The sequence below is a fragment of the Humulus lupulus genome, chromosome 8 (assembly GCF_963169125.1).
Source record: "Humulus lupulus chromosome 8, drHumLupu1.1, whole genome shotgun sequence".
NCBI lineage: Eukaryota > Viridiplantae > Streptophyta > Magnoliopsida > Rosales > Cannabaceae > Humulus > Humulus lupulus.
In genome coordinates, this window is record NC_084800.1 from 32,366,796 (window position 1) to 32,394,727 (window position 27,932).

The 27,932-nt window shown below is 39.6% G+C and overlaps 3 protein-coding genes, 2 long non-coding RNA genes and 1 other non-coding gene across 8 annotated transcripts; 3 read left to right on the plus strand and 3 right to left on the minus strand.

Moving 5' to 3' along the window:
• Positions 1-3,525: 3,525 nt before the first annotated feature.
• On the minus strand, positions 3,526-5,730 carry LOC133795238 (uncharacterized). The gene is made up of 2 exons (XM_062232694.1): positions 4,286-5,730; positions 3,526-3,751 (listed from the first exon to the last, which is right to left on the minus strand). The coding sequence occupies exons 1-2, from the start codon at positions 5,728-5,730 to the stop codon at positions 3,526-3,528; spliced, it is 1,671 nt and encodes a 556-aa protein (XP_062088678.1).
• On the plus strand, positions 5,366-5,472 carry LOC133798819 (small nucleolar RNA R71). Its single transcript, XR_009876037.1, has one exon. It is a non-coding gene; the product is annotated as a small nucleolar RNA R71 (small nucleolar RNA).
• Positions 5,731-6,033: 303 nt separating the features above from the next.
• Positions 6,034-8,611, plus strand: LOC133795239 (uncharacterized; the record flags this gene model as incomplete). The annotated part of the gene is made up of 2 exons (XM_062232695.1): positions 6,034-6,123; positions 8,141-8,611. Coding segments are annotated over exons 1-2 (561 nt in total), but the record flags the coding sequence as incomplete, so codon positions are not given.
• Positions 8,612-16,599: 7,988 nt separating this feature from the next.
• Positions 16,600-18,709, plus strand: LOC133796679 ((+)-neomenthol dehydrogenase-like). Of its 3 annotated transcripts, none has more exons than XM_062234297.1 (5): positions 16,600-16,700; positions 16,805-17,060; positions 17,290-17,370; positions 17,816-17,989; positions 18,229-18,709. In XM_062234297.1, the coding sequence occupies exons 1-5, from the start codon at positions 16,660-16,662 to the stop codon at positions 18,604-18,606; spliced, it is 930 nt and encodes a 309-aa protein (XP_062090281.1). In that variant the 5' UTR covers positions 16,600-16,659; the 3' UTR covers positions 18,607-18,709. The 3 variants fall into 3 exon arrangements, with proteins under 3 accessions (XP_062090281.1, XP_062090282.1, XP_062090283.1); XM_062234298.1 differs by having other exon boundaries at positions 17,290-17,362; positions 17,820-17,989; XM_062234299.1 differs by lacking the exon at positions 17,290-17,370.
• A 4,679-nt stretch (positions 18,710-23,388) lies between these two features.
• On the minus strand, positions 23,389-23,947 carry LOC133793653 (uncharacterized). Its single transcript, XR_009874911.1, has 3 exons — positions 23,716-23,947; positions 23,533-23,610; positions 23,389-23,410 (listed from the first exon to the last, which is right to left on the minus strand). It is a non-coding gene; the product is annotated as an uncharacterized LOC133793653 (long non-coding RNA).
• A 152-nt stretch (positions 23,948-24,099) lies between these two features.
• On the minus strand, positions 24,100-26,440 carry LOC133793654 (uncharacterized). Its single transcript, XR_009874912.1, has 3 exons — positions 26,344-26,440; positions 26,147-26,226; positions 24,100-24,142 (listed from the first exon to the last, which is right to left on the minus strand). It is a non-coding gene; the product is annotated as an uncharacterized LOC133793654 (long non-coding RNA).
• Between the last annotated feature and the right edge of the window lie 1,492 nt (positions 26,441-27,932).

Below are 27,932 nucleotides of genomic sequence, written 5' to 3' on the forward strand. Positions count from 1 at the left end.
CGCTATATTCGCACTGAAGGTGTGGCGTCATTATTTGTATGGGGAGAAGTGCGAGATATACACTGACCATAAGAGTTTGAAGTATTTCTTTACTCAGAAGGATCTGAACATGAGGCAAAGGCATTTGTTGGAGCTGGTTAAGGATTATGACTGTGATATTCTTTATCACCCTGGGAAGGCCAATGTGGTGGTAGATGCGTTGAGTAGGAGGGGCCCAGAACAATTGTATAGTTCCACTCAGATCTCGAAGGAGTTAGCTGATGAGATGGCCAGGGCAAAGATAGAACTGGTGGTAGGCCAGTTAGCTAATATTACCCTGCAGTCGACCCTGTTAGAGCAGGTCAAGGAGGGTCAGTTAGTGGACGCACAGTTGCAGGAGGTTAGACAACATGTCTTAGCGGGGACAGCTAAGGATTATTCTGTTTCTGAGACAGGTTTGCTTCGATATCAGGGACGGATTTGTGTTTTGGCAGATGAGGGTGTTGCGATATTTTATTACACGCAAGTGCACGTATCATACAAGTAGTAACTCACACAGGTGAGGTCGAACCCAAGGGAATTGCAGCTAAGTACTAACCAAATTGGATCTATATTTCTATTTGGCAACAATAAAATTTGGTGTTAAAATAATAATGCAGAAAACAAAACAACAATTAAAAAGGGGTTTAACAATGGATGTGAAATTAGGAATATGATTTCAATTGCTTTGATTACCCAATTGTTAATACTAGTTAACTATTCTTCTTCCTCCTATGTGATGACAGATTATAAAATCACCTAAACTCTTTTCAAATCATAAAGGTACTAAATTGCATGTCAACTACTGCATCTCTGAGATAGTATAACAAACAATTCGCATTAAGCAATAATATAAAAGTCACACAAGCTATGCAAATACTTTCGTTTCACATCAAAACCTATGTTTATTCATTTAGAGCATTCCTAATATTCACTTTTCAGATTTCATATTAGGATCATGAATCATGCTTAAGGTGATCAATCTCAAACATGTATTAAGCACAAAAATGAACAAATCACATAAACAAGGAAGAAAGAACAATCAAATAGCATTAATCCATGGAATAATCTCAGTCAATATCCATCAAATCCCTAAATAGGAGTTTAGCTCATAATCTCAGTATTCATATCCATAATCAAACTAAACATAAACAATAACATAGAAAATTAAAGAAAAGGAGAATGAAACTAGATTGGGAATTGTCACAGATCGCCCATGCTTGCTCCAAGCTTCTTCTTCTTCTTTCCTCCACTTGTTTCTGTCTCCACCTTCTAATTCACGTTTTTCCCCTCTAAAAATCGCATAAGAAATCCTAACCCTAAATTATCCCATGTGAATTAACCAAAATGCCTTTCATTTAAAAATTTGCCGAATTTCAATTTCCAGCAACCTAGCGCGGTCGCTCTCTACAGTAGCGAGGTCGCTCTACTCTCTCAGAAAAGGCATTTTTGACAGCTTTACTAATTTTTGTGCTTTTTTGGCATCTTTTTTTCATTCTAAATCATCCCAATCCTTCAAAACCTGAAAATAAACAAAAACAACACAAAACAAGCGTAAAATAGAACAAAACAACCCTAAACCTCTAAAATACTTCCTAAGTAGACATACTAAAACAAGTCTAAAACTCGCTAATCAAATTCCCCCAAACTTAACCTTTACTCGCCCTCGAGTAAAGAACTCTAAACAAACCTAAAAACCTAAAACAACTAAACAAAGACAAATCAAATTGACAACGACAAATCAAGCCTCCAAATTATGTTTTTCATGCTCATATAGTTTTCAGAAAATCCAGCCATCATGATAATCTAGAATTTTGATCAAAATATTTCTTCAACTCACTCAATTCCAAACAAATATATGCTCGCCTGATCATGATCAATAAATAACATGCATGTGAATCTATTTAAACTTACCAAATTACTCACCACAAACCATCAAATCTTATTATCTCATATGCTTGCATCACTTACTACTCTCCACTAATATAGATAACACATGCTCAAGAATCAATAGGGCTTTTATAGCTTATAACGATAGGCTTAGGCATGGGTAGACGAGATGTCATTTAGGCTCAAAATTACCATATTCATACAAACCATACAAACCACACTTGATATCCACATTACAGTTCACAAACAATCCCAGTATTTCCTTTTTTTTCAAGATTGAGATAATTCACACTTAGATTTTTTTTTTTTTCAAACTACACTCCCCCAAACTTGTTTTTTTTTAATTTTTACTATATGTTTAAAAGGAGTGTAGTTTACTTTCAATATTTTTATCTATTTTTTTTTTTAAGGAAATCTCAATCTTTTTATTTATAACACTCCACAATACACCCTATTACAAAACCAATCCCCCAATCATCATTCACTTGTATGCTCACGGTAATCATTCAAGGGAAGGAAATATAATAACATGTTTAAAGTAAGCTCAAAATAGGTGTCAAAACAAAGAATGTAACATTAGGCTCAAAAAGGACAACTAGGGATTAAATTAATCAAGGTTGGCTTGAAAGGCTCAATCGTTCCAAAAAAATCACCTAAATCATCTTCCTAAGTATGCATTGTCTATGATTTCGCCTCAAGTAGCAAGCAAGCAAGTTCTAAGCATAATCATCCATCTTTCCTTAAACCAAAATTAAGCAAGCATAAATATCATCAAATGCACGAGATTTATCTAAAAATCATGATCAAGCTCTCACATATTTAGATAGACCCAAGCAACTCAAAGAAACATTCAACCAAGCACACAGATTTTGTTCAATTTTATGGCTTTCATTTCATCCAACTATACAAGCAATTCATTCAATCATTATCATCAGCTAATCATCATCAACTTGATTTATCAGACACTATAAACACCCTAAACAAGACACAAACACCCTAAACAAGACACACTAGCACAAGACACACATAAAAGACAAACACTCAAACAACAATAAATTCCTTTCCCCCAAACTTAATCTAAACATTGTCCCCAATGTTTTAAAGAAAAGCTAAGGAAAAAGAAACTTACCTGAAAATTCAAACATCTCACAACGAAGGACCCTCACCACCATCTCCCTCAGGTGGAGGATAACCAAAATGCCGTGGCTGAGAAAACTGGGGCAACTGACTAGTGAAAAAAAGTCGTGTTTTAAACACTTTGATGCGCTCCAGCGCGGTCGCGGCACATATAGCGCGATCGCACTACTGTCCTCCAAAGCCGCATATGTTCGGTGTCGAGCGCGGTCGCGGCACTCCTAGCGCGGTCACGCTGATGGCCCAGATTGGCCTGGCTCTCTGTGAGCCCGGTCGCGCCCCTCCTGGCGCGGTCGCGCTAATGGCCTATAATTTTTTTTGTTTTTTTTTTGTTCATTACATAAAAAAAGCTACATAAATAATTAAGAAAAATTAAAACTTAGAATGTCTCAAACTGAACAAAAATTACTGTAAAAACTTGGGGTGCCTCCCAAGAGCGTTGTCGTTAATGTCATATAGTTGGACGCTCACTTCTCTACACCTTCAACTTGGGTCAAGTCCACCCCTTGCATCCTTGAGAGCCATCGTGTCATACGAGGAAAATTCCCTTCTACTGTTGAGAATATTGAAATTATCCCCAATGTCATCGAAACCTTGAAACTTGCCACACAATAATCTTTTCATACGATGTCGAACTGTTCGAAATCGTTCTTTGGTCTTCTTCTTCTTTTTACCAATTGATTCTTGACAATCATTCTCCACATCAACTCTACAACATGTAGGAATTTCAGTTGCTGCAAAGACATTAAAACTTATTTCCTCATTTTGGACTCGCAACCTTAACTCCCCTTTTTGTACATCGATTAAAGCTCGTCCTGTGGCTAAGAATGGTCTTCCCAAAATAATGGGAATGTTTGCATCTTCCTTGATGTCAAGAATTATGAAATCAGCGGGGAAAATAATTTTACCCACCTTCACCAAGACATCCTCTATCACCTCACGAGGATGTTTAATGGAGCGATCAGCCATCTGTAAGGAAACTATTTTCGGGCGAGATTCTCCCAATTTTAGCCTTCGAAAAATAGATAGAGGCATTAGATTCACACTTGCCCCTAAATCACATAAAGCTTTTGTTTCGACTGAGCCCCCTATAGAACATGGAATATTGAAACTACCCGGATCTTTAAGCTTGGGAGGTAGTTTCTTCTGCAAGATTGCACTGCACTCCTCAGTAAGTGCCACTGTCTCATATTCCTCCAACTTCCTTTTCTTGGCAAAAATATCCTTCATGAATTTAACATACCTTGGCATTTGCTCCAAGGCCTCCGTAAACGGGATATTGATATGTAGTTTCTTGAATATTTCAAGGAACTTTGAGAATTGCTTATCAAGGTTGTTCTTGCGGAGCCTTTGTGGGTAGGGAATCTTGATGTGGTGATCTATGCTCACTTGTGGTGTAGCTTCTTTGGTTGGGCGGTATTCAGTAACCTTGTTTTCACCTTGCTTCTTTTCCACTGTGCCCTGTGCTTGTTGATCTTGAACCTTGTCTTCATCTGACTGCTCCACACTTGGCTCTTCATATTTCTTCCCACTTCTCAATGTAATAGCCTGGCACTCTTCTTTTGGATTGACTTCAGTGGTGCTAGGAAGGTTAACTTGAGCACAATTAGCCATGAGAGTAGCCAATTGTCCCATTTGGGTCTCCAGATTTCTAATAGAAGACCGAGTTTCAGTCATGAATTGGTTTAACACATCTGACTGAGCATTAGAATTTCCACCAGAATTTTGTTGTTGTTGATGATGAGTGGGCGGTTGAGGTTGTTGCTGCTGCCTTAATCTCGGCTGAAAGAACCCCTGTGGCTGTTGTTGGAATGACTGTTGTTGGTTTGAAGATTGGCCTTGCTGATCATTCTTCCAAGAAAAATTGGGATGATTCCTCCACCCTTGATTGAAGGAATTGGAATAAGGGTTATTGTTGCTCTGTTGAGGAAAATTCCCAATAGCTTGAGCTTGCTCCATAGGCATGTTGTTTACATCAGCATACTGACACTGTTCATATGCATGAGGGCCCCCACATACTTCACACAGAGTCTGGGCCTGTTGCACTGGAGCTGCTATTATATTGCCTTGCAATTGCTTAGTTAAGGCCTCAACTTGAGCAGTCAATTTCGAAATTGCATCCACTTCATACATACCGGCCACTTTCCTTGAAGAGCTTCTTTCACTTGGCCACTGCTGATTATTCATGGCCATTTCTTCCAACAAGTCATATGCCTCATTGGTGCTCTTTCTCATAAACGCACCACCAGCTGCTGCATCAATGAGTGTGCGAGTAGTACCACACAACTCATTATAAAAATTATGGACTAGCATCCATTTCTCTATTTCGTGATGTGGGCACTTTCTTATCAATTCTTTGAATCTCTCCCAAGCTTCATAAAGAGACTCATTATCCAACTGAGAAAAATTATTGATCTCTCCTCTCAATTTAGCTGCTTTAGCTGGAGGGAAAAACTTGGAGAGGAACTTCAGTGCTAGATCATTCCATGTATTGATTGAGTTAGGTGGCAAAGATACCAACCTACTCTTAGCTCGCTCCCTCAGAGAAAATGGGAACAATCTAAGTCTGATAGCATCATCACTAACTCCATTCATCTTAAATGTCTGACAGAGCTCCATGAAGTTAGAGAGATGCATGTTTGGGTCTTCAGTGGATAGTCCCCCAAACTGGACTGTGGATTGAACCATCTGAAGTATGGCTAGCTTTATCTCAAAATTGTTTGCATCTACGGTGGGTGGTCTTATACAAGACTAGACCCCTGTCATTTTTGGCAACACATAGTCCCTCAGGCTACGGTCGGGTGGATTCTGACCATTAGCCGGGTCTTCTATGGCACCCCCATTATTACCGTTGTTGGCCATAACTTCCTCTTGCTCAATCCTTTGTACAACTCTTTCCAACCTTTTGTTTCTTCTGTTCTGCCGGCAAGTCTTCTCTATCTCAGGATCAACAGGCACTCTTGCAGCTGGTCCTTGACGTCGCATAAACCAATGGTACCTGAGATGAGACAAGAAGAATTGGACACAAACAAGTTAGCAAAAAGTGAAAAGAAAACCAAATTAGAATTTAATCCAATTAACGTAATATCAACTAAACAATTCCCGGGCAACGGCGCCAAAAACTTGTTGCGATATTTTATTACACGCAAGTGCACGTATCATACAAGTAGTAACTCACACAGGTGAGGTCGAACCCAAGGGAATTGCAGCTAAGTACTAACCAAATTGGATCTATATTTCTATTTGGCAACAATAAAATTTGGTGTTAAAATAATAATGCAGAAAACAAAACAACAATTAAAAAGGGGTTTAACAATGGATGTGAAATTAGGAATATGATTTCAATTGCTTTGATTACCCAATTGTTAATACTAGTTAACTATTCTTCCTCCTCCTATGTGATGACAGATTATAAAATCACCTAAACTCTTTTCAGATCATAAAGGTACTAAATTGCATGTCAACTACTGCATCTCTGAGATAATACAACAAACAATTCGCATTAAGCAATAATATAAAAGTCACACAAGCTATGCAAATACTTTCGTTTCACATCAAAACCTATGTTTATTCATTTAGAGCATTCCTAATATTCACTTTTCAGATTTCATATTAGGATCATGAATCATGCTTAAGGTGATCAATCTCAAACATGTATTAAGCACAAAAATGAACAAATCGCATAAACAAGGAAGAAAGAACAATCAAATAGCATTAATCCATGGAATAATCTCAATCAATATCCATCAAATCCCTAAATAGGAGTTTAGCTCATAATCTCAGTATTCATATCCATAATCAAACTAAACATAAACAATAACATAGAAAATTAAAGAAAATGAGAATGAAACTAGATTGGGAATTGTCACAGATCGCCCACGCTTGCTCCAAGCTTCTTCTTATTCTTTCCTCCACTTGTTTCTGTCTCCCCCTTCTAATTCACGTTTTTCCCCTCTAAAAATCGCATCAGAAATCGTAACCCTAAATTATCCCATGTGAATTGACCAAAATGCCTTTCATTTAAAAATCTGCCGAATTTCAATTTCCAGCAACCTAGCGCGGTCGCGCTCTACAATAGCGAGGTCGCTCTACTCTCTCAGAAAAGGCATTTTTGACAGCTTTACGAATTTTTGTGCTTTTTTGGCATCTTTTTTTCATTCTAAATCATTCCAATCCTTCAAAACCTGAAAATAAACAAAAACAAGCGTAAAATAGAACAAAACAACCCTAAACCTCTAAAATACTTCCTAAGTAGACACACTAAAACAAGTCTAAAACTCGCTAATCAGAGGGGGTCAGACGAGAGATACTGGATGAGTCTCACACTACGCTATATTCGCTTCATCTGGGTACCACAAAGATGTATCAGGATCTACGAACATTATATTGGTGGCCCGGGATGAAGACGGATGCGGTAGAGTATATGGCTAGATGTTTGACATGTCAACAGGTAAAGGCTGAGCATCAGCGACCAGCGGGATTACTCCAGCCTTTGGGTATCCCAGAATGGAAGTGGGAGGACATCACCATGGGTTTTGTGGGAGGATTACCCAGAACAGTGGGACTTTGTGACTCGGCGTGAGTGATAGTAGACAGATACACCAAGTCAGCCCATTTTCTACCAGTGAGGTCGACCTATACAGTGGAATAGTATGCAGAGTTGTATGTGAGGGAGATAGTTCGTCTCCATGGGGTTCCAAAGTCTATTGTATCTGATCGAGACCCTATCTTTACCTTCAAGTTTTGGGGAGCTCTGCAGAGAGCTATGGGGACTCAGTTGAAGTTTAGCACAGTTTTTCATCCTTAGACTGATGGACAGTCTGAGAGGACGATTAGGGTGTTGGAGGACATGCTTAGGGCATGTATGATTGATTTTGAGGGGTCTTGGAGTAAGTAATTACCGTTGATTGAATTCTCGTATAACAACAGTTATCAGTCCACGATTGGGGTGGCCCCTTATGAGATGTTATATGGGAGAAAGTGTAGGTCACCCATACACTGGGATGAAATGGGTGAGAGGAGGTACTTAGGACCAAATATGGTTCAGAGGACTAATGAGGCTATTGAGAAGATTCGAGCTAGAATGCTTGCTTCGCAGAGTAGACAAAAAAGCTACGCTGATCCTAAGCGTAGGAACGTGGAGTTCCAGGTTGGAGACCACGTGTTTCTGCGAGTTTCACCACTGAGAGGAGTGAGGAGATTTGGAGTGAAGGGCAAGCTGAGCCCTCAGTTTGTTGGACCTTTTGAGATTTTAGAGAGGATTGGACAGGTGGCTTATAGGTTGGCCTTGCCACCGTCGCTGTCAGGAGTTCATGATGTATTCCATGTCTCCATGTTGCGGAAGTATGTTTCTGATACAACACATGTGCTGAAGTATGAGGACTTAGAGCTACAGACAGATTTGTCCTATGAAGAGCGACCAGTTCAGATTTTGGATCGGAAGGATAAAGTCTTACGGAATAAGACGATCCCGTTAGTTAAGGTATTGTGGAGAAATAGCAAGGTCGAGGAAGCAACCTGGGAGTTAGAGACAGCAATGCGGGATCAGTATCCCGAGCTATTCAGGGAAATTTCGAGGACGAAATTCTCAGTAGGAGGGGATAGTTGTAACGACCCAAAATCACTAATATGGCTTAATGGGCCTTGATTAGTGTGCCAGGAGGGCATAATTGGCTTATGTGTGAATTTATTGATTTAATGCATGATTACATGATAAGCATGCTTGCATGATTATATGAATATAAATGTGATTAAATGTTATACTTGTGAGAACCACATTATTATGTGGGTAAATCTGCAGCAGGCGACTTGAGGCGATCCTAAGGAGCTTGATAGCGGGAAAGTCACAACAGGGCTTAATGCTTGACTTTGGACAAGTTAAGGGGTATTTTAGGTATCGGGTGGATATTTAGATTACCAGGTTATGAAAATAAATAATTGGAGATATATTCGATGTTAGGAAGTCTAGGTGGGAATATTGGGGAATTTTACCATTTTGCCCTCGGGGATGTTTCTGGTACCCCGAGCCTTGGGATTAACTTGATTGCTTAAGGATAGACTTAAGAAGATTTCAGAAAACAGTAGAACAAAATAAGACCGACTCTTTTCTCAGCCCTTTTCTCTCTTTTCTCTCTCAAGGAAAAACTCTGAGAATTTTGGAGGAATTGCTGGAATTTAGCTGGGATTTCAGAAGAATTCAGAGGGGAAATTAGAGGCTAGCTCAAGGATTATTCAGGGAACATTTAATCAAGGCTAAGGTAAGAGTTAAACTGGGTTTTGAAGATAGAAACTTTGAGCTTTTGGCTGAGTAATGAGGTGATTGTGATTTTGATGTTAAGGGCAGAATTAAGGTGGAAAAGCTTGGGAATTGACTTGGATTCTCCTTAGAGAAGTGGTTCTACAGCTGAGGTAAGCTCTAATCTAAGGTTTAATGGCTGAGTTATAGTGTTTTCATGGCTGGGTTTTGTATTCTTGAGTTAGAAAGTTTCAGTAATTGGAATGGTTTCTTGATGGGTTTCTAGCCTAGGTTTCAGCTGGATTGTGTTGTTGGAATCTTGTGGGAAGTTTTTGGATAATTGAGTTGTGGAATTGGGGTAGTTTTGAGTGAGTTTGCATGAGGTTTGAAAGTTAAAAATGGAGGTTTTTCTGTGTAACATCCCAAATTTCCTAATATGGCTTAGTGCCTGGATTAAGGGGCCGAGAGGCAATAATTGAGCTAATATGTGAATTATATTATAATATAATTATGCTTGTATTTTAAAGATATTAAATATGTGTTTGTGTGATTGAGATCACATTATTATGTGGATATATTTGGCTTACTCGGCGAGAGGCGATCCCAATGAGCAAGTTAGCGAGAAAGTCACAACGGGGTCTTAATACCTGGTTCGGGGTGAGCTTAGGGGTATTCTAGCAATTTAGTACATTACCGGGAATTAGTGGGTAATGGGAATGTATTGGTAACCGTGTGAGAATATTGGAAGTGGCGGGAATTATAGGATGCAAATTGTGGATAGCGGGATTTAAGGCAAAGGACAAAATTGCCCTTGTGAGCATTTGAGGAATAAGCTAAGGGCAAGGGGCAATTCGGTCATTTCCACTTCAGTTTAGGACCTAGATGGCTGGGAAATTATCAGAAGGTTTGAGAAATTAAAGGAAGGAAATACAGCAGCAACTCTCCCTTTCTCTCTCCCTCGTTTTCTCTATGCACCATGGAAGCTTGGGGAATTTTTGGGGAAATTGAAGATCAAAGCTTGGGAATTAAGGTGCCAAACTTGGGGAACTAGAGGTTTAGCTCAAGAGTTTCATCACAGTTAAGGTAAGAGTTCTGAACTAAATTACTTGGTTAGTTTTGCTGAACATTTAGAGTAAGGATGTCTATGCATGCTTGATAATTGAGAGGTTGGGTTTGGTAAGTTTGATGAGCTTTAGTGTGATAATTAGTTGAGTTTTATTGGTGAGAATGAATGTATATGTTGTGGGAACTGAATTGGAAGGTTAGGGTGGAATTAGATGGGTTTTAGTTGGGTTCGATTGAAGAAAAACCCAGAAATTTTTGGGTTCGTGGTGGTGAGCCTGCGAAGGGATTTTTGGGCCAACAGGGCTCGGAGGTAGGGGCGGGCCGCGGCACGCGTTGGTTTCCAGGGAGGCCGAGCCTCTGGAATTAGAGGCGGGCCGTGGCTCGAGTGTGAGGGGTCGCGGCTCTTAAGGGGAATTTTGGCTTAAATGGGATTTTTAGATTGGGAACTTAACCATTTGGGCTCGGGATCGATTTTACTTCCTTGTTAAGTGGAATTCGATGTCCCGGAGGTTAAGAGTTGGTATGGAAGTTGTTATTTACCTGTTATTGATGGGAACTTCTTTATCGTAGTTGTGACTAGGTTTTCGCTAAGGGCTTGAATCGGGGGTCATACTCAAAGGGTCGTCGCTAATAACCCGCATACGGACCAAAGGTAAGAAAATTGCACCTGTTATGTGAATGCTTGATTAGAGCTTAGTTAAGGTAATGAACATGACTATAATTATGTTGCGAATGTCTGATTAGGTATACTGCAACGTGCATAATTATGATTATGCTTATGACTGTTGAGTGAATGTATTATAATGCATTGTGTGACTATTTGATAAGTATGCTATACGAAACATGTGACTGTCTGTTATGACTGTGAAGCTTAGTTTATAAACTAGGGTATTATGAGGATGTTAAGTGGGGATCAACATATTAGTTGAGAATATAATGGGCTCTAGGAGATCCTTATTGGTTGAGAATCCCAAGGCTTCAACTTATAAGTTGGAGGCATGTGGTGGCTTGACTTATAAGTCAAGGGCTTAAGGAACTTAGTTTATAAGCTAAGTGTTATCCCCATTTCCTGCAGGGGCTTTGGGCCTTCGCCCTGGCCCACGGTCAGAGGACCAGCTCGGCATATGGGCCCGGCCCAAGGTCCCTTGGTTTGAATACTGCCCAAGGGGACTGGTACGGACCAGGGACTCCAAACTGGGCCCATTGGAGGAGTCCGGGACGTCCCTCCGGGTTCGTCCTCAGGAAGAACGGTCTCGGCGATGTCCAGAGCGCCCGGACCGTCGCGGCCTACGCGTTCCTGTCCCGGACCTTGGTGTGGTCCGGGCCTATGGTAAATGGAGTGGGCCAATGGTAAACGGACCTGGATCACCTCCTCCCCGGTTGAAGGGCCAAGCGTCCAGGATCATGAAGCCGCCTCATTTCGCGTGGGCATTGTCCCCCACTTTTCGCCTGCAGAAAGGGTCGCCTCGGGATTGCTCACTGATGTGTCAGGACTGCACAGCCAAGTACCCTGACCGGTCTTGTCTCCTGATTCAGCCTCGTGACTCGAAGTGGTCAGAGCCAAAGCGCCATTTTGTCGGGCGAGGCTTGTGTCTCAGGTCAACCAATTGGGCCTTAGCTTGTTTGAATTTCGTGTATTGTATACCTTTTTGTATTGGGCCTCCACTAGACAGGCCCCTTGTACCCCTTTCTCTGATGGGCCCGGGTCGGATCCGGCCCAGACCCGGGATTCCCCTCAGCTTATAAATATAAGCTGTAGAACAATGTAAAGAAAAAAAAGGAAAAAAAAAGGAAGAAAAAACTCTGTTCAGAGATTACTAGAAAACTCCATTGAAAAAAGCTTCTTCTAGCTCTAATACATAGACTTGTGGACTAAGGCTAGTTAACGCCCCAACCACGTAAAAACCCTGTGTCGATTTCATACTTTCATTATTATTCTCAGCAAATATTATTCATTGATAGAGTTGCCGAAAATCTCAGTTAACAGTTTGGTGCTTTCATTGAGAGCTGAAGGAAGCTAGCGCCAACGCCAGGCCTTTACTACGATGGTGAACACACGACACACCACCTTCGACCCAACCGACCCAGAGCAAGGTAACGGGGACCCACTGCCTTCTCAGAACATTCCTCTGGACCCGCCCGAGGACGTGCCTCAGGCATCCCACCAAGACGAGTCGCAAAACTACGAGGGTGGGGCAGAGTACGAAGTAGAAAACGAAGAAGATTACTACGAGGAGGAGAACGAGGGGGAGTATCACGATGAAGTCGTGGATCCTGGAATCCCCCGTGACGATCAGCATGCTACGGAGGTGACTAGACTAAGGCGGAAAATCCTGGATCAAGAAGCCAGAATGGCTGAGCAGGCGGAGGCGCACCGCTGGGTGCAGGAGTCTCTACGAGCCCTGCAGGCGCTTATGGCCGCGCAGGGCCCAGCAGCCAACCCCACAGTTGGCCCACTTCCAGAAACGCAACAACCCGCTCCCCAAGAGCAAGCCGGGGGCCCCAGGGGTGCCAGCCCGATCCGTCCCCCAAAGCCTTTTCCCGACACGGCTCCGAAAGTCCCGGAAAAGGAGCGAAGGAAGACCCGGAAGATCACCACCCCCGTCGAGAAAGCCGAGGCACATTCACGGCCGTTGCCTAGGAAAGAGAAGGTGCGCCCCGTCCCAGGACGAGGCCACCCAATCGATCCGCAGGGAGCGCGGCCACGGAACGAGCAGCCCCGGCACGCCCTAGGGCCAAACGGGCGGGAAAGGTCTTTGCACCCAAGTGCCTCGGTCAACAAGAACCACCGGGAACGATCTCGCCGCGAGAATCGTCACGCTCTCAGCTCAGGGGACGACACTTCCCAGGTAGATTTACGTGATGGACTGAATGCCCGGAAGGAGCGGGCCCGGAAGGAAAAAATCCTCCCTCGGGACGGCGACCTCAGGAACGACATCAACGACAGGAGGAACGAGAGAATCCCCCTGGAGGATAGCACGACCAAGCTGCTCATGGAGCAAATGGCCGCATTAAAAAAGGTCACTGATCGCCTGGTCCGCAAGCAGGACGGCGCGGACACTGACTCCGACGAAGAGGATAAAGAGCCGTGCGCGAGGCACATCCTGGACGCCGTATTGCCCAAGGGGTTCAAGATGCTGAGCCTCACTGCCTATACTGGAAATACGGATCCTAGGGATTATCTGTCTCGGTACAACCGACTCATGACCGTGGCTCACATCAGCGACGACGGAAAATGCCTCTGCTTCTCCATCACGTTGGACGGTCCCGCCGAAGAATGATGGAAAAGGCTTAAGCCGGGGTCCATCCAATCATGGTCCGGGCTACAGTCAGCATTTCAGAAGCAGTTCGTGGCCGCCATGAGGATGGACATGCAAATCAGCGCCCTTGCCAATATTAAGCAGCTACCCGCGGAGACATTGAGAGCCTACATCCAGCACTTTACTGAAGAAGCCTCCAAGACAAAGGTCGATGACGGACAGCGCCTGGTGGCACTACAGACTGGAATCCGGGCCGGGTCCCCACTTTGGGACGACATGCAGCGCAGTAAAGTCGCCACTTTGGAAAAATTCATCAGGAGGGCCCAAGGATTCATCAACTGGGAGGAGGCTCAGATCCAGGCCTTCAGATGGCCCCCGACTCCTCACCCCATCCCTCCGACGATCCCTCAGACGATTCCGGGAGGTGCAGGACAGTTCCCTGCACAGTCCTCCGCCACGCCCCCCATAGTCCCGGGGACGGCCGTCACGCCCGGCATCAGTTACACCCCTACGGTATACGGCCCTGCCGCTTCGGGGTACGCCCCGACCCAATCAACGCACTTCTCCGGTTATGGTGTCGCGTCGGCAGGACACAGTATGGCCCCCATCGTAGCCCAGCAATCGCAGACGGGAGTAACCGAGGCAAGCGTGAATCCCTCCCGGGGGAAGCGATCCGGCAAAAGCCAGAACCGGTCGGAGCTGGCCAAAAAGGGGAAGAGGGGCTATGAGCCCCAATATTCGAAATACACCAACTTGGTGGACACCCGGGAAAACATCTACCTGGCGACAGAAAGAGCGGTCCACTACCGGAAGCCTAGGCCCATGTTTAAGGGGGGGAGGAATCCGAGAGACACCAGCAAATGGTGCGCCTATCACAAAGACGTGGGCCACACCACCGACGAGTGTTGGCAGCTCAAAGATGAGATTGAAAACCTCATCAAGCTAGGGCACCTCCATCAGTGGGTAAGAGTGCCCGTGGGTGTCCCGGGCATTTCAGCAAGCCCCGGGCAATCCACGGCGCCGGTGACGACTCGTACATACCCGCCCCAGGGAGGGTATGCACAGGGACCTCCAGTGCAGGCCCCTCAGGGGGCCCTCGCCGTGCCGGCTCCCGATCCGGGAATGCCCTATTCTTCCGGGGCCGCACCCCCTCGAGTGAACGAACATGTGGCGACCATATCGGGCGGACCCCACCTAGGAGGACCTTCGAAGAATGACCAAAAGCGCTATCTGAGCGAACTGGACCACGACCAAGAAGTTTGCGCCCTTGTCCAGGCCCCGGCTCAGCGCCCGAAGAATGCTGACTAAAGATAGACTTTTCAGATTTGGAATTACTCAAGATACTCTGTGTGTTATCTGTGGTTAGTGCATTGAAAGTCATAGACATTTATTTTTTGAATGTAAGTTTAGTAAGAGTTGTATGGATTCTATCTTGGCTTGGTTAGGGATAGGAACCCATCGTTTTGAACTGGCTGGGATGATGAATTGGATCAGGAGAAGTAGACAATCCGCCTGCAGAAGAAGAGTATATACTTGTTCACTTAGTACTTGGGTGTACCACATATGGAGAGCTAGAAATTCAGCTTATTGGAAGCTTCAGGTGCCATTAGTGGGTTATGTAACTCAGAAGATTAAAACTGAAATTTGTAATAGATTTTGTATGTTGTTGGAAAGGAATCTAGGAAAGGAGGATTTAGCGTGGGTGAGGAAGTTACAATGTAATTAATAGATTGGTGTTTGTTTTGTTTAAGTGGTAGGAGTCTGGAATTGATTGATGTTTGTAAGTTGTTGTGCATAATACAAGCTAACTGATTTACCAAAAAAAAAAAAGAACATAATAAATATATTTAACAATTTTTTAATATAAAACTTGCAAATGAGCATTGCACTTTGTTTGCACCTAGTTATTATACATACATGTTAGAAAATATGTATGTGATAATTGTTATTAAAGAAATACGTACTTATATTATGAGAATTTTTTTGGTGCAAATCACAAAAGGAGGTGCATTGTACCCCGTGAACCGTTTTCGACACAATTTTTTATGAGCGTATATATTATAGTTATTTATAGCATTCTTTATATTTTCAGAAAATTCTGAATAATTTAGAGCACCGAAAATAATGTTCAAATATATTATTTTCCACACGTATAAAAAAATAGTTACGCGTACAATAATTTGGTTGAACCTTGTTTTTAGTACTATAAATTTTCTGAAAATTTACAGAATACTATAAATAATTACAATATACATGATCATAAAAAATTTGTGCCGAAAAACTGTACACGAGGTGCAAACAAAAATAGGTATACTTGTGCACCTCTTTTTGTAGAAATACCCATTATATTATTCCCTTTTCCCACATTTAGGTCTTCATTATTATTATAGTACGACACGCTATGTGCTTCCTCAACCTTTTTTCAATCATATATAAATTTTATATTACAATAATTAAGGATTGTGTATTGTATGCGTACGTAAAATAATTCTTTTAATAATATTCCATAGGGGAACGAGAATAGGACTTCAAACAACATATTCTTCAAGATAATTTAACATATTCTCGAGGATTAAATTAAGTCAATCAAATTTTTTATCTTTCTCTCTTCATATAATATTTCTTTCAATAAAATAAAGCAAAGAAAAGCCAAACAAACTCTAAACGGCCACAATTAATATATTTTATTTGTTATGATTAATACAGCTAACCTTTAATAAAATTATCATAATTAACATGCACGTATGAATGAGCAATACATAATGCTTTTTATAGCTGGATCATGTTATTATATATATCTGAGTTGAGTACACTTAATTATTATTACAATTTTTTTATTAAATACAATGTTAGGTATATAAATAACTTGACCAATTATAAAAATCCATCTGGCCATATAAAAAATTCAATCAAGCCAAATAGCAGTGCTCATTTATTATATATATAAATAAAGAGCACGCTTACCAAGAAGATCGATATACTTGATAGACCCAAGTTATTTTTTTTGGACATCATCGTCATCACTTGCCACTTTAATTATTAATCTCATAATTTGTAATGGAACAAGAGTACTCCCCTTCATTTCTCTCAACAAAGAGGTAACGATAATTGGTATTCATTTTTTTTTTTAGTTTTTCATTAAAAAAAAAAAATTCTAAAATTTTGCCTTTGATAATTTTTGTATTTACTTTTTGATGTTCAGGTATGCTGTTGTTACAGGTGGAAACAAGGGGATTGGGATTGAAATATGCAGACAATTAGCTTCAAATGGCATCAAGGTTGTGTTAACTGCCAGAGATGAAAAGAGGGGTCTTGAAGCTGTTGAGAAACTGATCAAAGAATCAAATTTCACTCGTGAAGACCATGTCGTTTTTCACAGGCTTGATGTCGTTGACCCTGATAGCATTGCTTCTTTGGCAGATTTCATCAAAACCCAGTTCGGGAAGCTTGACATTTTGGTACGTTTCGATATTTAAATATCAAGATAATATGAAAACATGTTTATATAATTGCAATAAGCTTTAATCCATATACGTATATTACTTAAAAATATTTAAAAATGGAAAAAAAATAATTCGTAATTTTAAAAAGTATTGTGTTGTATTATTTTTTAAAATACAAAAAGGTGCTTTTATAAAATAAAATATTTGGATGTCAATATATAATAACCTTTATTATTGTATGCAGATAAATAATGCAGGAATTGCTGGGGGTACACTTGATTCTTATGGTTATGCACAAGCCACTGAGCTTGCTGGTGGTAATTGGGTTCATAATTTTTTATTTTTGTTAGAAAATTTAATTAAGAGGTTCAATTAATTATATATGATCAACTCATTATCTAAAGGGTTACTTTCTCAGTTTATTATGCCACATCAATATATATAATTTTCTCTTTTTAAATTTTAGCATTTTTTTTTTTACTTCTGATCACTTTTTGTTTTTTACTCAATTTATCTTATATTAAAAAGTTAATGTATAAATTCTTACATTGGAAACGAAAAGGAAATTATATTTTTTAAAAGAGAGAGATTTTGTTTTTTTCACATCCAATTAACTAAACAAAATTATGATTAATTGAGCCATGATTAGAAAAAAAAAGCTCATTAATTACATAATATTGATTTTTTTTCAATTATCATTACGCACCCTTCTCAGTCACACAAGAAAACTTCTCTGTTTTTGGTGGGTATTATATATAATATAAATATAGCCAGAGAACGGCAACTGGAATGAGATCATGACCCAGAACTATGAATCGGCTGAAGAATGCCTAAAAACAAATTATTACGGAGCCAAAGCAACGATCGAAGCACTTCTTCCGCTCCTCCAATTGTCTGATTCACCCAGAATCGTCAATGTCTCATCCTCCATTGGCCTGTTGCAGGTAATCAATTATATTTAAGACCTTGATACTATAAGCTAGGGCATATGGTGCGTTGAACTTGTAACTAGTTGAATTTTCTCAAAATTATGGATTAATATATATATATTAATGTGTATAAACTACAGATCAGAGTCTGATATCTTATAGCTTATACCATGTATATGGACTCGTATTAATTAAGTGAGAATCTCTAGCAATAATATTAATTGATTAATATACTCTTATGATTTTAATGACAGTACATGCCAAATGAATGGGCCAAAAACATGTTGAGCGATGTTGATAAGCTAAGAGAAGAGCGAATCGATGAGGTAGTGAGTGAGTTTCTGAAAGATTTCAAACAAGGTAACTTAGAAGCCAAGAAATGGCCTACAGAAATTTCGGGCTACAAAGTTTCGAAAGCTTCCCTTAATGCCTACCAAAGGATTTTGGCCAAGAAATACCCTCACATCTGCGTTAACTGTGTGTGCCCTGGCTACGTCAAAACTGATATCACTTGCAATACTGGCCAGTTGGTTGCTGCCGAAGGTGCTGAAAGTCCGGTGATGCTGGCCTTGTTGCCCCACGCCAAGCCTTCTGGCTTGTTCTTTTCCAGGAAGCAAGTCTCCCCTTTCTGATGTGATCAATTTGTTGATGCACGTCAATTATGTTCAAGTTTTATAACTACAAATTATAAAGCAACTTGTGATGATTGTACGCACTCACTATATATATATATCTATGTATACGCATGACGGAATACTAAGAATATAATAACCAATCACAATCACATACTTTTTATCTGTATAAAAGCAGTATTACATGTTAAGAAAGAATGGTATATATGTTTATGGGCAATTCTCAAGTAACTACTTGAGAATACCCATTTTCTTATATTACTAATGGTGGTTAGAAATATGGTGAAAGACATGGAATATTTAGTACCACACATGCAAGTAATGAATTAGCTGTAAGCTACACTACTAAACTAATTGACGTAATAAAATTAAGGGATATTTGCGGCAATAATGCTTATGTAGTTCATTTTGTAGCACTTAAATTCTTATGTAAAATTTTTGGCGGCAATAATGCCTACCGTTAATGTTTTGTTGCAACCGTTGGTCCCTGAGCCGTTAGAGGTATACAGCGTACACGTGGCATAACCCGATTGGGTTAAATTATTAAATTTTAAAAAATAAATATATATTTCTGTTTTCTATTAAATTTATAAAAAGAAAAGATAAAAGAGAAAAAAATAATAATAAAGAAACAAAAAATTGGGTCTGTTTTGAGGGATTTGTCACGTTTTCTTCTTCACAAACTCCCCAGCCGCTGCCTCCAATCCGATCACCACCGCCCCCGGCACACCACTTCGGCGAAGCACGCCCACTGTTCTAGGCACAAGAATCCGGCCATGCAGCTCGTGTCGGTGTTGGTTGGCTCGTTCTCCAGATGCACAGCCACGTAGCTCGACGTCTTCTCCGTCTTCTCCAGATGCACGTCTTCTCCGTCGGCCTCTTCTTCCCAAAGTGGAGGTGGACTTCCAGATCTGAAGCTCGGCGTCTTCTTCGTCGGGGGCGAAGGGAGTACTGATCCAGGAACCAATCTTCCATCTTCTTTCTTCTCCAGCAACGACAACCACAGAAGGTTGTTGCCGTTGACCTTCCATCTTCCATCTTCTTTCTTCTCCACTTCAGTTGCTGTAGATCTGAGGAAGGCCGACGCCGGAGCTGGCTCTTGGGTCTGGGCTTCAGGAACAATGGGTCTTGAGTAAAGCTCTTCAGTGGATCTGAGGAATCTCCTTTTTTCTCTCTGATTTTTTTCTTTCTGAAATGATTGAGTAAAGCTCATTGGTTTTTGAATTCATTTTTTACCAGATTATGAACATTTGAAGATTATAGATATGGGTTTTGAATGTTTATATTGGTTTGGGTAATTTCCTAGCTAAAATCTGAGAATGAGGTGTACATTTGAAGACGATGAAAGACCTTAGGGACGATGTCGATTTGTGGGGCTTGGTCGAACAACGATCTGGGCAACGGGGATTTGGTTGTGATGATGATGAAAATTTCTTGAGAAGAAGATGAACAAATTGGTAGTATCAGATTTATTTAATTTTTTGCTTGAAACGATTAACATATCTATTTTAATTTTTTATTATTTGAAAATATTTTTTAATTTTTTAATTATTTAATTATTTGAAAATATTTTCTATAAATATATATTTATTTTTTTAAAATTTAATAATTTAACCCAATCGGGTTATGCCACGTGTACGCTGTATACCTCTAACGGCTCAAGGACCAACGGCTGCAACAAAACATTAACGGTAGGCATTATTGCTGCCAAAAATTTTACATAAGCATTTAAGTGCTACAAAATGAACTACATAGGCATTATTGCCGCAAATATCCCTAAAATTAATTTATTACCCTGTTAATTTAAAGAGAAAATGCTAAGGGGCACCATGCAGACAGAGCCCCATCGAGGCTCTGGGGTTCGCTCAAGTCGCGACGCCTAAGAACTTAGCCGCGACTTGACCCTGCGAACCCAGCTCCCCTGCATTTCTTTTAATTCAAACTCTGCCTAAAATACTTCCAATCAATCAAAAAATCAAAACCATAACTCACAACAACATTATCATCAATCCAGCAATAAAACCCAAGCTTAGAAACACTCCCAACAACACCAAAAACCTAATTTCATGATCAAACTTCCAAGCTTATAAACAACATAAAAATAGAGGAAAACTTCAAAGTTTAAGCTTAGAATCATTGCCTCAATCTCTGAATTAATACTAAGCTTCGCCCAATCAAGAACCTAGCTCAACTTAGCTTCAATCACTACAAGAAAAAATGCTTTTAATAACACCGAAAATGTGTTATCAAAATATACGATAACACTTTCTGATGTGTTAAGACCGACTATGTTATCGTAGGTCATGGTACTTTACATAACACTTTATTAGTGTTATATAGATGTGTTATTGTACTGTCAACGATAACACAATTTCTGTGTTATTTTAATATATAGATAAGTGTTTAATTATGTTATTTATAGTCGATTATATAACACTTTGTTGTGTTATACTACACTTTAGAATAACACTTTTTTTGTGTTATACTACACTTTAGTATAACACATTTTTTGTGTTATACTATACTTTAGTATAACACATTTTTTGTGTTATACTACACTTTAGTATAACACATGTGTTATATTAGCTTAGAGAAACATAATCTTTTTTTACTTACACAAAACTAGGAAAACAAATATGAAAGTTGAAGCCAAATAAGGTAACATAAATAAATTTTTATTAATTACTCAAATGTAATTACAATATTTAGTCTACTAGTCTAGGCTTAAGAAATCATATTACAACATAATTTATGCCCAATTCAGATTCCTTTATCACTAAATACAAAACAAGAAATGTATACAAAAATTAGTGAAATACATTCTTCCATTCTAAAGGTCTCAACTACAAATGTTGTCAAGAATTGTTCCAAAGAAATCATCTCAATATACTTGCACATTGTAAAAAAAAAGTCCTTTTATTATTAAGAACGCCACCACAACAACAAACTTACAGTCTTTTCTTAAATGATACATTGAAAACTTCAAAAGAAGAAAATGGAAAACTAAGATAAATACTTATCTGTTTTAGTTCAATAAAATAAGAGAGCTATCAAGAAAGAGCTAGGGAATTTTCAGATGAACAATAAAATAAGAGAGAATCAGTAGAGAATTTTTCAGCGTTAGAAATAAAATCCATGATTATTTCTTAGTATTTATAGACACAAGATGATTAATAGCAAGCATGCCTCTTAATGAGACTACGGTATGTATCAAGATGAACTTTGTTCAAATCATTGACAATTTGATGAATCAAGATTCAAAAGTTCACAGTGAAGAAATTAGTATCATGCAAGTAAAAGTTAGAAATAAAATCAGTACGCGTGTGTTAAAAAAGGAACAAGCAAATGATTAGAAAAGAATAAGATAATGATTATGTAAAAGCTTACTTGCTTCAGAAGCTCTGCATTAGATGAACAAGAATCCATTAAGTTAAAATTAAAATATGCCTGTTTTAAGTGGCATATTTTGGTTCTTTAGCAGTTGGTTTATATGGTAGTACATCATGTACCCCACTTTTTCTCTGCTTACCCCACTATCGTAACAGATTTAAAGGCTGAGGCACCCAAATAAATTCACATTATGATTAGGACCAACAACAGTTTTCCAAAGATAGTAAAAAAGGCAATCATCAAAATCATCTGTCAAAAAACAGTCAAAGTACCACAACTTTTCTGCAAATTAAGGTTAGTAAGAGTACTGAGACTATTCCAGTACAACTTACTGTATCCTTAGTGTCATTCAACTAGTCAACTGTCAAAAACATTTGAATCCAACTATCCCATTTCTACACATTGCACACTATGAAGCAATAAAACCAACAAAAATAACCAATTACCTTTTCAAATGATCCCTGAAACAAAATGTATCAAATTGCTTGGGGTAGAAAGAGGGTGGGCAGAAAAATCATCGTTGACTGAAAGCTCGTCTGAAGATGAAAGGTGTATAACTCTGTGTGTTCATATAAATGAAAAAAAATGCAAGTATGAACTTTTAGATAGTGATAGAAAGAAAAACACACTGGCATCCACACGGATTACTTCGAGATCAGGAAAAAAGAACTAAAACAAAATGATCAAAAAGCAGAAAGTGAATAGTTTAGGTTGACTTCTACCTCTAGATTAAGATCAATGTAAGCAAGAATTATTGGTTGAGGCTTCATGTCAATAGGAACCATTGAAAGGTGACCTTTAATAGCAGCTCCTCGAAGCTTCACTAGTTCATGTAGAATAGTTTTCACCATGCGCAATGGCTTGTCATTAGCACCAGCACTGAATAGTTTTTATACATTGCAAGAGAGAAGAAACCAATTATTATGCAATCACAAATTGTAACTATCAGTCATAGTAGTAGATTGCATGTTATTCCAAATAAAATAAAAGAAAAAAGCATACCGTCTTCTAATTTCTTCCATCCCCAAGTCTTGCAGATACAAATGGATGCTTTGAAGGATGCGGTCAAGGTCGACTTCATAAATAGTGCTTTGAAGAACCTATGAGAAGCTGGCAAGCCAAGTTTTAAAATATGTCAGATTACCCATTGAAACAGAAGATAACAAAAAAAAAAACTTTAGAAAAAAGGTAAACAAAATAGCCAAAACAAGAAGTTACCTTTGTAAGTTTTATCAAACATTTAACAACCAGATCAGAGAACTTCTGATTTCTGACAGCAAATGTCTCATTTGATGCAGGTGAGGGCCACCTTGAAGGATCTAATGGAGGTAAGAGATTGATGAGAACAACAACTAGTTAGACTATCAAGAGTGCTTTCCTTGACAACATAAGTCAGTCTCTTGTTTTGAAATGTCTAAAAATCAATTAGAATTTTACATCAACTAGTTAGGTTTATAGTAAGGTATATAAAAAAATGGAAAAACAGAGTACAGTGTTAGCATTAAGACATTCAACAATAACATAAACCAAACTTACCTGCATGAGGGTGTTGAGAGCATATTTACAAGATCTAGATGATGCTCCTGTCAAGCTGAAATCAAAGGTCTTGGCAACCTATTTTATGGGAAAAAGTTCATAATCAAAGCCTAAATAATGCCAAAAAAAAAAAAACCCAGAAACAAAATCTAAAGTACAGGGAAGGACAAAGTAAAGCGCTACCTTGTTTGCAAGGCATGAAACAAGTTTGTCTGCATCTTTAATAAGTTCATCCATTGCACTGCCTTCTGGATCATTGGTGGCTTGTGTCAGCTCATGACACACGACTTTCATTCCTTCAACAGACTGCAAAAAGGCACACAAATATTAAAACTTTTTTAATTTTGGAAAAATAAAAATAACAAAGAAGAAGAGAAAAAGAGAAAAAGGAACAATAAACAATAAACAAAGTTGCTTTACCCTACAAACACAAACGAAAGCTTTCATAACAAATAAAATGTATAGCAATGAGGCCAGACATTTGAATTATTAAATCAGACCAAAATGTAAGAATTACTCTTTTTTAACCAGAATAATAGCTGCAAGGAGAATATAAGGACTGACAAAGACAGATCGTGTAACCTCTCCACTTTGCTCTGCTACATCCAATCTACAATAAATCAAAATAAATAAAAGTTCAGAGTTAGTAGTGTTGACTGTGATTTTAGCCAACGACGTGAGAACATAAAATACGACAAGCCTTCAAGAGAATATAAACGACAACAGACAGTTTTAATCAATGAAAATAAATAACACGAGATTTTTATAGTGGTTCAGCCCCGATAGTCAGTAATAGCCTAATCCACTTAGAGATTTTATTACTGTATTCACACTCAAGATCAGATGAACCAGTGTCAACTGAGTTTCTTCAGTGCAAATAATCCAGAATACAAAAAAGGGGTTCTCCCAAGAAAAACACACTTTCTCTCTCTAGACACAGATATACTCTTAAATTGCCCAAAAGTCCTGTTACGATCCTCCCAACCCTCTATTTATAGGCTTGGGATCCTCAACTGATATCCCCTTTAGATAGGGACATTTTATCATTCATCTTATATTTATATTACAAGAAATGTTTAAAATACAACTGATTCCTCAATTTAAGTGAGGAGTGAGAGATTCCCGGGTGTTTAGACCAATTCTTGCCAAATTCGTTCCGAGGATTTTGACGTAGTCTCACATGCATGTTGATTACTCCTTCAAGCTTTCCATGGACCAAAGGTGGTATATGCATGGCTCTCCTCGGACCAAAGGTCATGCAAGCTTGGCTCTCCTCGGACCAAGGTGGTCCGAGCCAACTCCCTTGGCACCTCACCTCGGGTAGGTCCGAGGCAATTCTCTTGGCTTCTTTCCTCGGACAACTTTGAGGCAACCTCCTCCATGACATGTCCGATCGGACATGATGGCCTTCTCCTCGGACCAAGGTGGTCCGAGGCATCCTTCACATGCCTTCTCCTCGGACCAAGGTGGTCCATGCCCACCTTCTCTCTTGCCTTTCACCTCGGACAAGTCCGAGGCATACCTTCTCCAATCAAGGTCCGATCGGACCTTGTGGCCTTCTCCTCGGACCAAGGTGGTCCGAGCCTTCCTCATTGGCATCTCACCTCGGACAAGTCTGAGGCACTTCACTTGGCATCTCAGCTTGGACAAATCCGAGGCAAGCCCTAGGCTCCTCCAACCATGTTCGATCGGACATTGCGTAGGCTCTTCTTGGCCAACACCTAAATCTCAATTCTTGGCTTGTATGGGACTCCTCCTTAGCTACTTACCCTGGACACGTTCGAGCCAACACTTAGGAAACCTTGGGATGCTTACCTCGGACACACCCGAGCCAGATACTTGAGAGGCTCCCAAGCTAAGGTCCGATCGGACCTCCTGCCTTTATCCCTCGAGCCAAAATCCAAACCCCTCCTTTAAGCGCCTTGGACTTGGGTTTGAACCAATCAATTGGGTCTTCAAACTGGGGTCTGAGCCAAGCACTCCTTAGACCAAATATTCTCCTTGGGTGTATTTGACTTGACCATGCATCTCTCAAGCAGTCCAACTTCTTAACTAATGCATTGGGCTACTGCTAAGCCAGATCACCCAACTAACTCATGCCATGTGTTAATTTTATTGCCACATCATCCTTTTCAAATTTTTGGGATAACAAGTAGTCTAATAGGCTTGTATCAAAAGGACTCTCTAGATCCTAGTGATGAATTTTTTTAGCTATAAAAATAAAGTAAATGTCCTCAAACAAGTTCAAAAATATTGGACGCAATGCAACAATTTGAAAATCAAATAAGTGCAGCCCAAGAGCAGGAATGAAGAAGCACCAACGTGACCTCTGTTTATGTCACAGCTAACTATAAAGAGACCTTTTAAACGCATCAGCAATCAACATGTTTTTTTATTTGATATGACGAGTACCAAAAGAAACAAGATTGAGAAAGCTTTACAATGAGACAAACAATTCAAAGAAAAGACAGTTGAGAAAGAAACAGAAAACTACACAAAAAATTGACAGAAAATAAAATATTATACTTTATTAAAATGTTGATAATCATCATTAGAAATAATAAAAGTAGCAGAGACACTACTAAAGATAAAAAAGACAAGCTAAAAAACATACCCAATTTCCCTCACAGAACGTCTCAAAGCAGCTCTGGCTTCGCCAGGCTTCCCTTCCTTCCATTTTTCCATCTCTCGAACCTAAAAGATGAAATATCATTAGAAGGATGGAATGGATAATAGAAACAGATCATTTAATCCCATAACAAATTTAAAAGTTTACCTTACTTTAAATTCTAAGCTCAAATATATACTAACCTTCCATTTAAACCTATCATCCATCATGCTTTTCTGAGCATCTGTTAGCTTCCCAACATACCTCCGTATATCCTCACCTAATGGGGAAAAAAAGGTCATTAACAGTTAACAATAAAATATTAAAATTAAACAGATAAAATCTAATTGCATTCACTGTAAAGCTTGGGCTTGCTACAAAGGAAAATAAAGAGAGTGTTGTTACTTCAGAACATGTGTTTGCAAACAAGGAAACTGAAGGTCCTCGCCAGCCCAAGGAAAACCTACAAAAGCAGTCTACTGTGAAGTCTGAGGCTGCTGATGTCAATGATAACCTGTCAGCTCTAAGGACTACTAGAAAAGAAAAAGGGCTGGGAATTCTTCAAATAACAACAATAATGAAGAATCTGGTCTTAAGGTACCACCATATTTCTTTTACCATATTACTAGTACAAATAAATTTTTAATTTGATGGTCACTTTACCTTTTTCTCACTTGCTGATTCTACATGTCCAGCAATCCAAAGGTAAGGACTATACAATTACAATTAAAAAGAAGAAACATATATCACTTTATAATTAAAATTGACAAATGTAAGGACCCAATGTTAACTCAGATTAAAAGGACATTAATATAAAAAAAAAAATCAGAAAGAGCTCAGCCTCAAATACTTAACAATCTTACTAATACTAGTAAACATCTGCATTATTAAGCTAATCTGATGCACATATCTCAAAACTCCAATCAATCATATCTTACTTCAAAGTAGTTATTTTTACAACAATTTAACTAGGACCCTGTCTGTAACGCCCTGGCTACCCCAGAATAGTTACGGTGAACGGTGGACCGGAAATTTGACTCGCTACCCGAGTCCTTTGGTCAAAAACGTGCTCTAAGTGTAATTAACAGGTTAAGGTATAAAACCAATAAAAAGGAAATGGTTATTTTATTACAAACTGCTCTGCAGAGCTAAACAAAATATTTACAAGTGGTTCTCAGTTCAAAATGGTCATTACAGTGTTAAATTTACAATCCCGCCGACCTAAGCGACAAAAATAGGATTAACCCCCTAGTTCCTCTGAGAACTCCTTGGCCGTGGTGGTCAAGAAACCACATATGTACACATCACCACATCAGCTCTCCACTCAAGGCTAGGTGAGCTTTTCTTTCCCTTTACCTGCACCACATTGCACCCATGAGCCAAAGCCCAGCAAGAAAACATAATACTTTTCATAACATTATCAAATGATTATCATTATAATCACACCGAGCATAAAGCTTTCCAACAAGTGAGTGAACGTCACATAATCTTAGCGGGGGAGAGTGGTTGCTAGGTAAGCCACTAGCCTCCAGGCGCTTATTTCACTCATCGACCCTCGAGGCCGGTCTGGCATTAATGCTCTTTGAGCCATTCAATGCTAATAGTCGATTAGATCTAATCTCTGCTGGCTTGCGTGATCCACGCTAAGGCCGTCCTCACTAATGAGTCAGCGCTACGTGACCAGTGTCCAGTATCACTGCCGAACCTGACTAATAAGTCACAGCTTCACAGCTGATACTAACACCTTTGCCAATTCTGACTAATGAGTCAGTGCAACGTGACCAGTGCCCAG

What these genes read in the sequence shown, in the direction of transcription:
- LOC133795238 (XM_062232694.1), bottom strand. Translation starts at nt 5,730, where the DNA reads ATGGTTCAATCCACAGTCCAGTTTGGGGGACTATCCACTGAAGACCCA. An exon ending in GCCTTGGAGCAAATGCCAAG is followed by an intron (nt 3,752 to 4,285) that starts GTATGTTAAATT and finishes TACATGTTGTAG; the next exon opens with AGTTGATGTGGAGAATGATT.
- LOC133796679 (XM_062234297.1), top strand. Translation starts at nt 16,660, where the DNA reads ATGGAACAAGAGTACTCCCCTTCATTTCTCTCAACAAAGAG. An exon ending in TCATTTCTCTCAACAAAGAG is followed by an intron (nt 16,701 to 16,804) that starts GTAACGATAATT and finishes TTTGATGTTCAG; the next exon opens with GTATGCTGTTGTTACAGGTG. An exon ending in AGCTTGCTGGTGGTAATTGG is followed by an intron (nt 17,371 to 17,815) that starts GTTCATAATTTT and finishes ATATAAATATAG; the next exon opens with CCAGAGAACGGCAACTGGAA.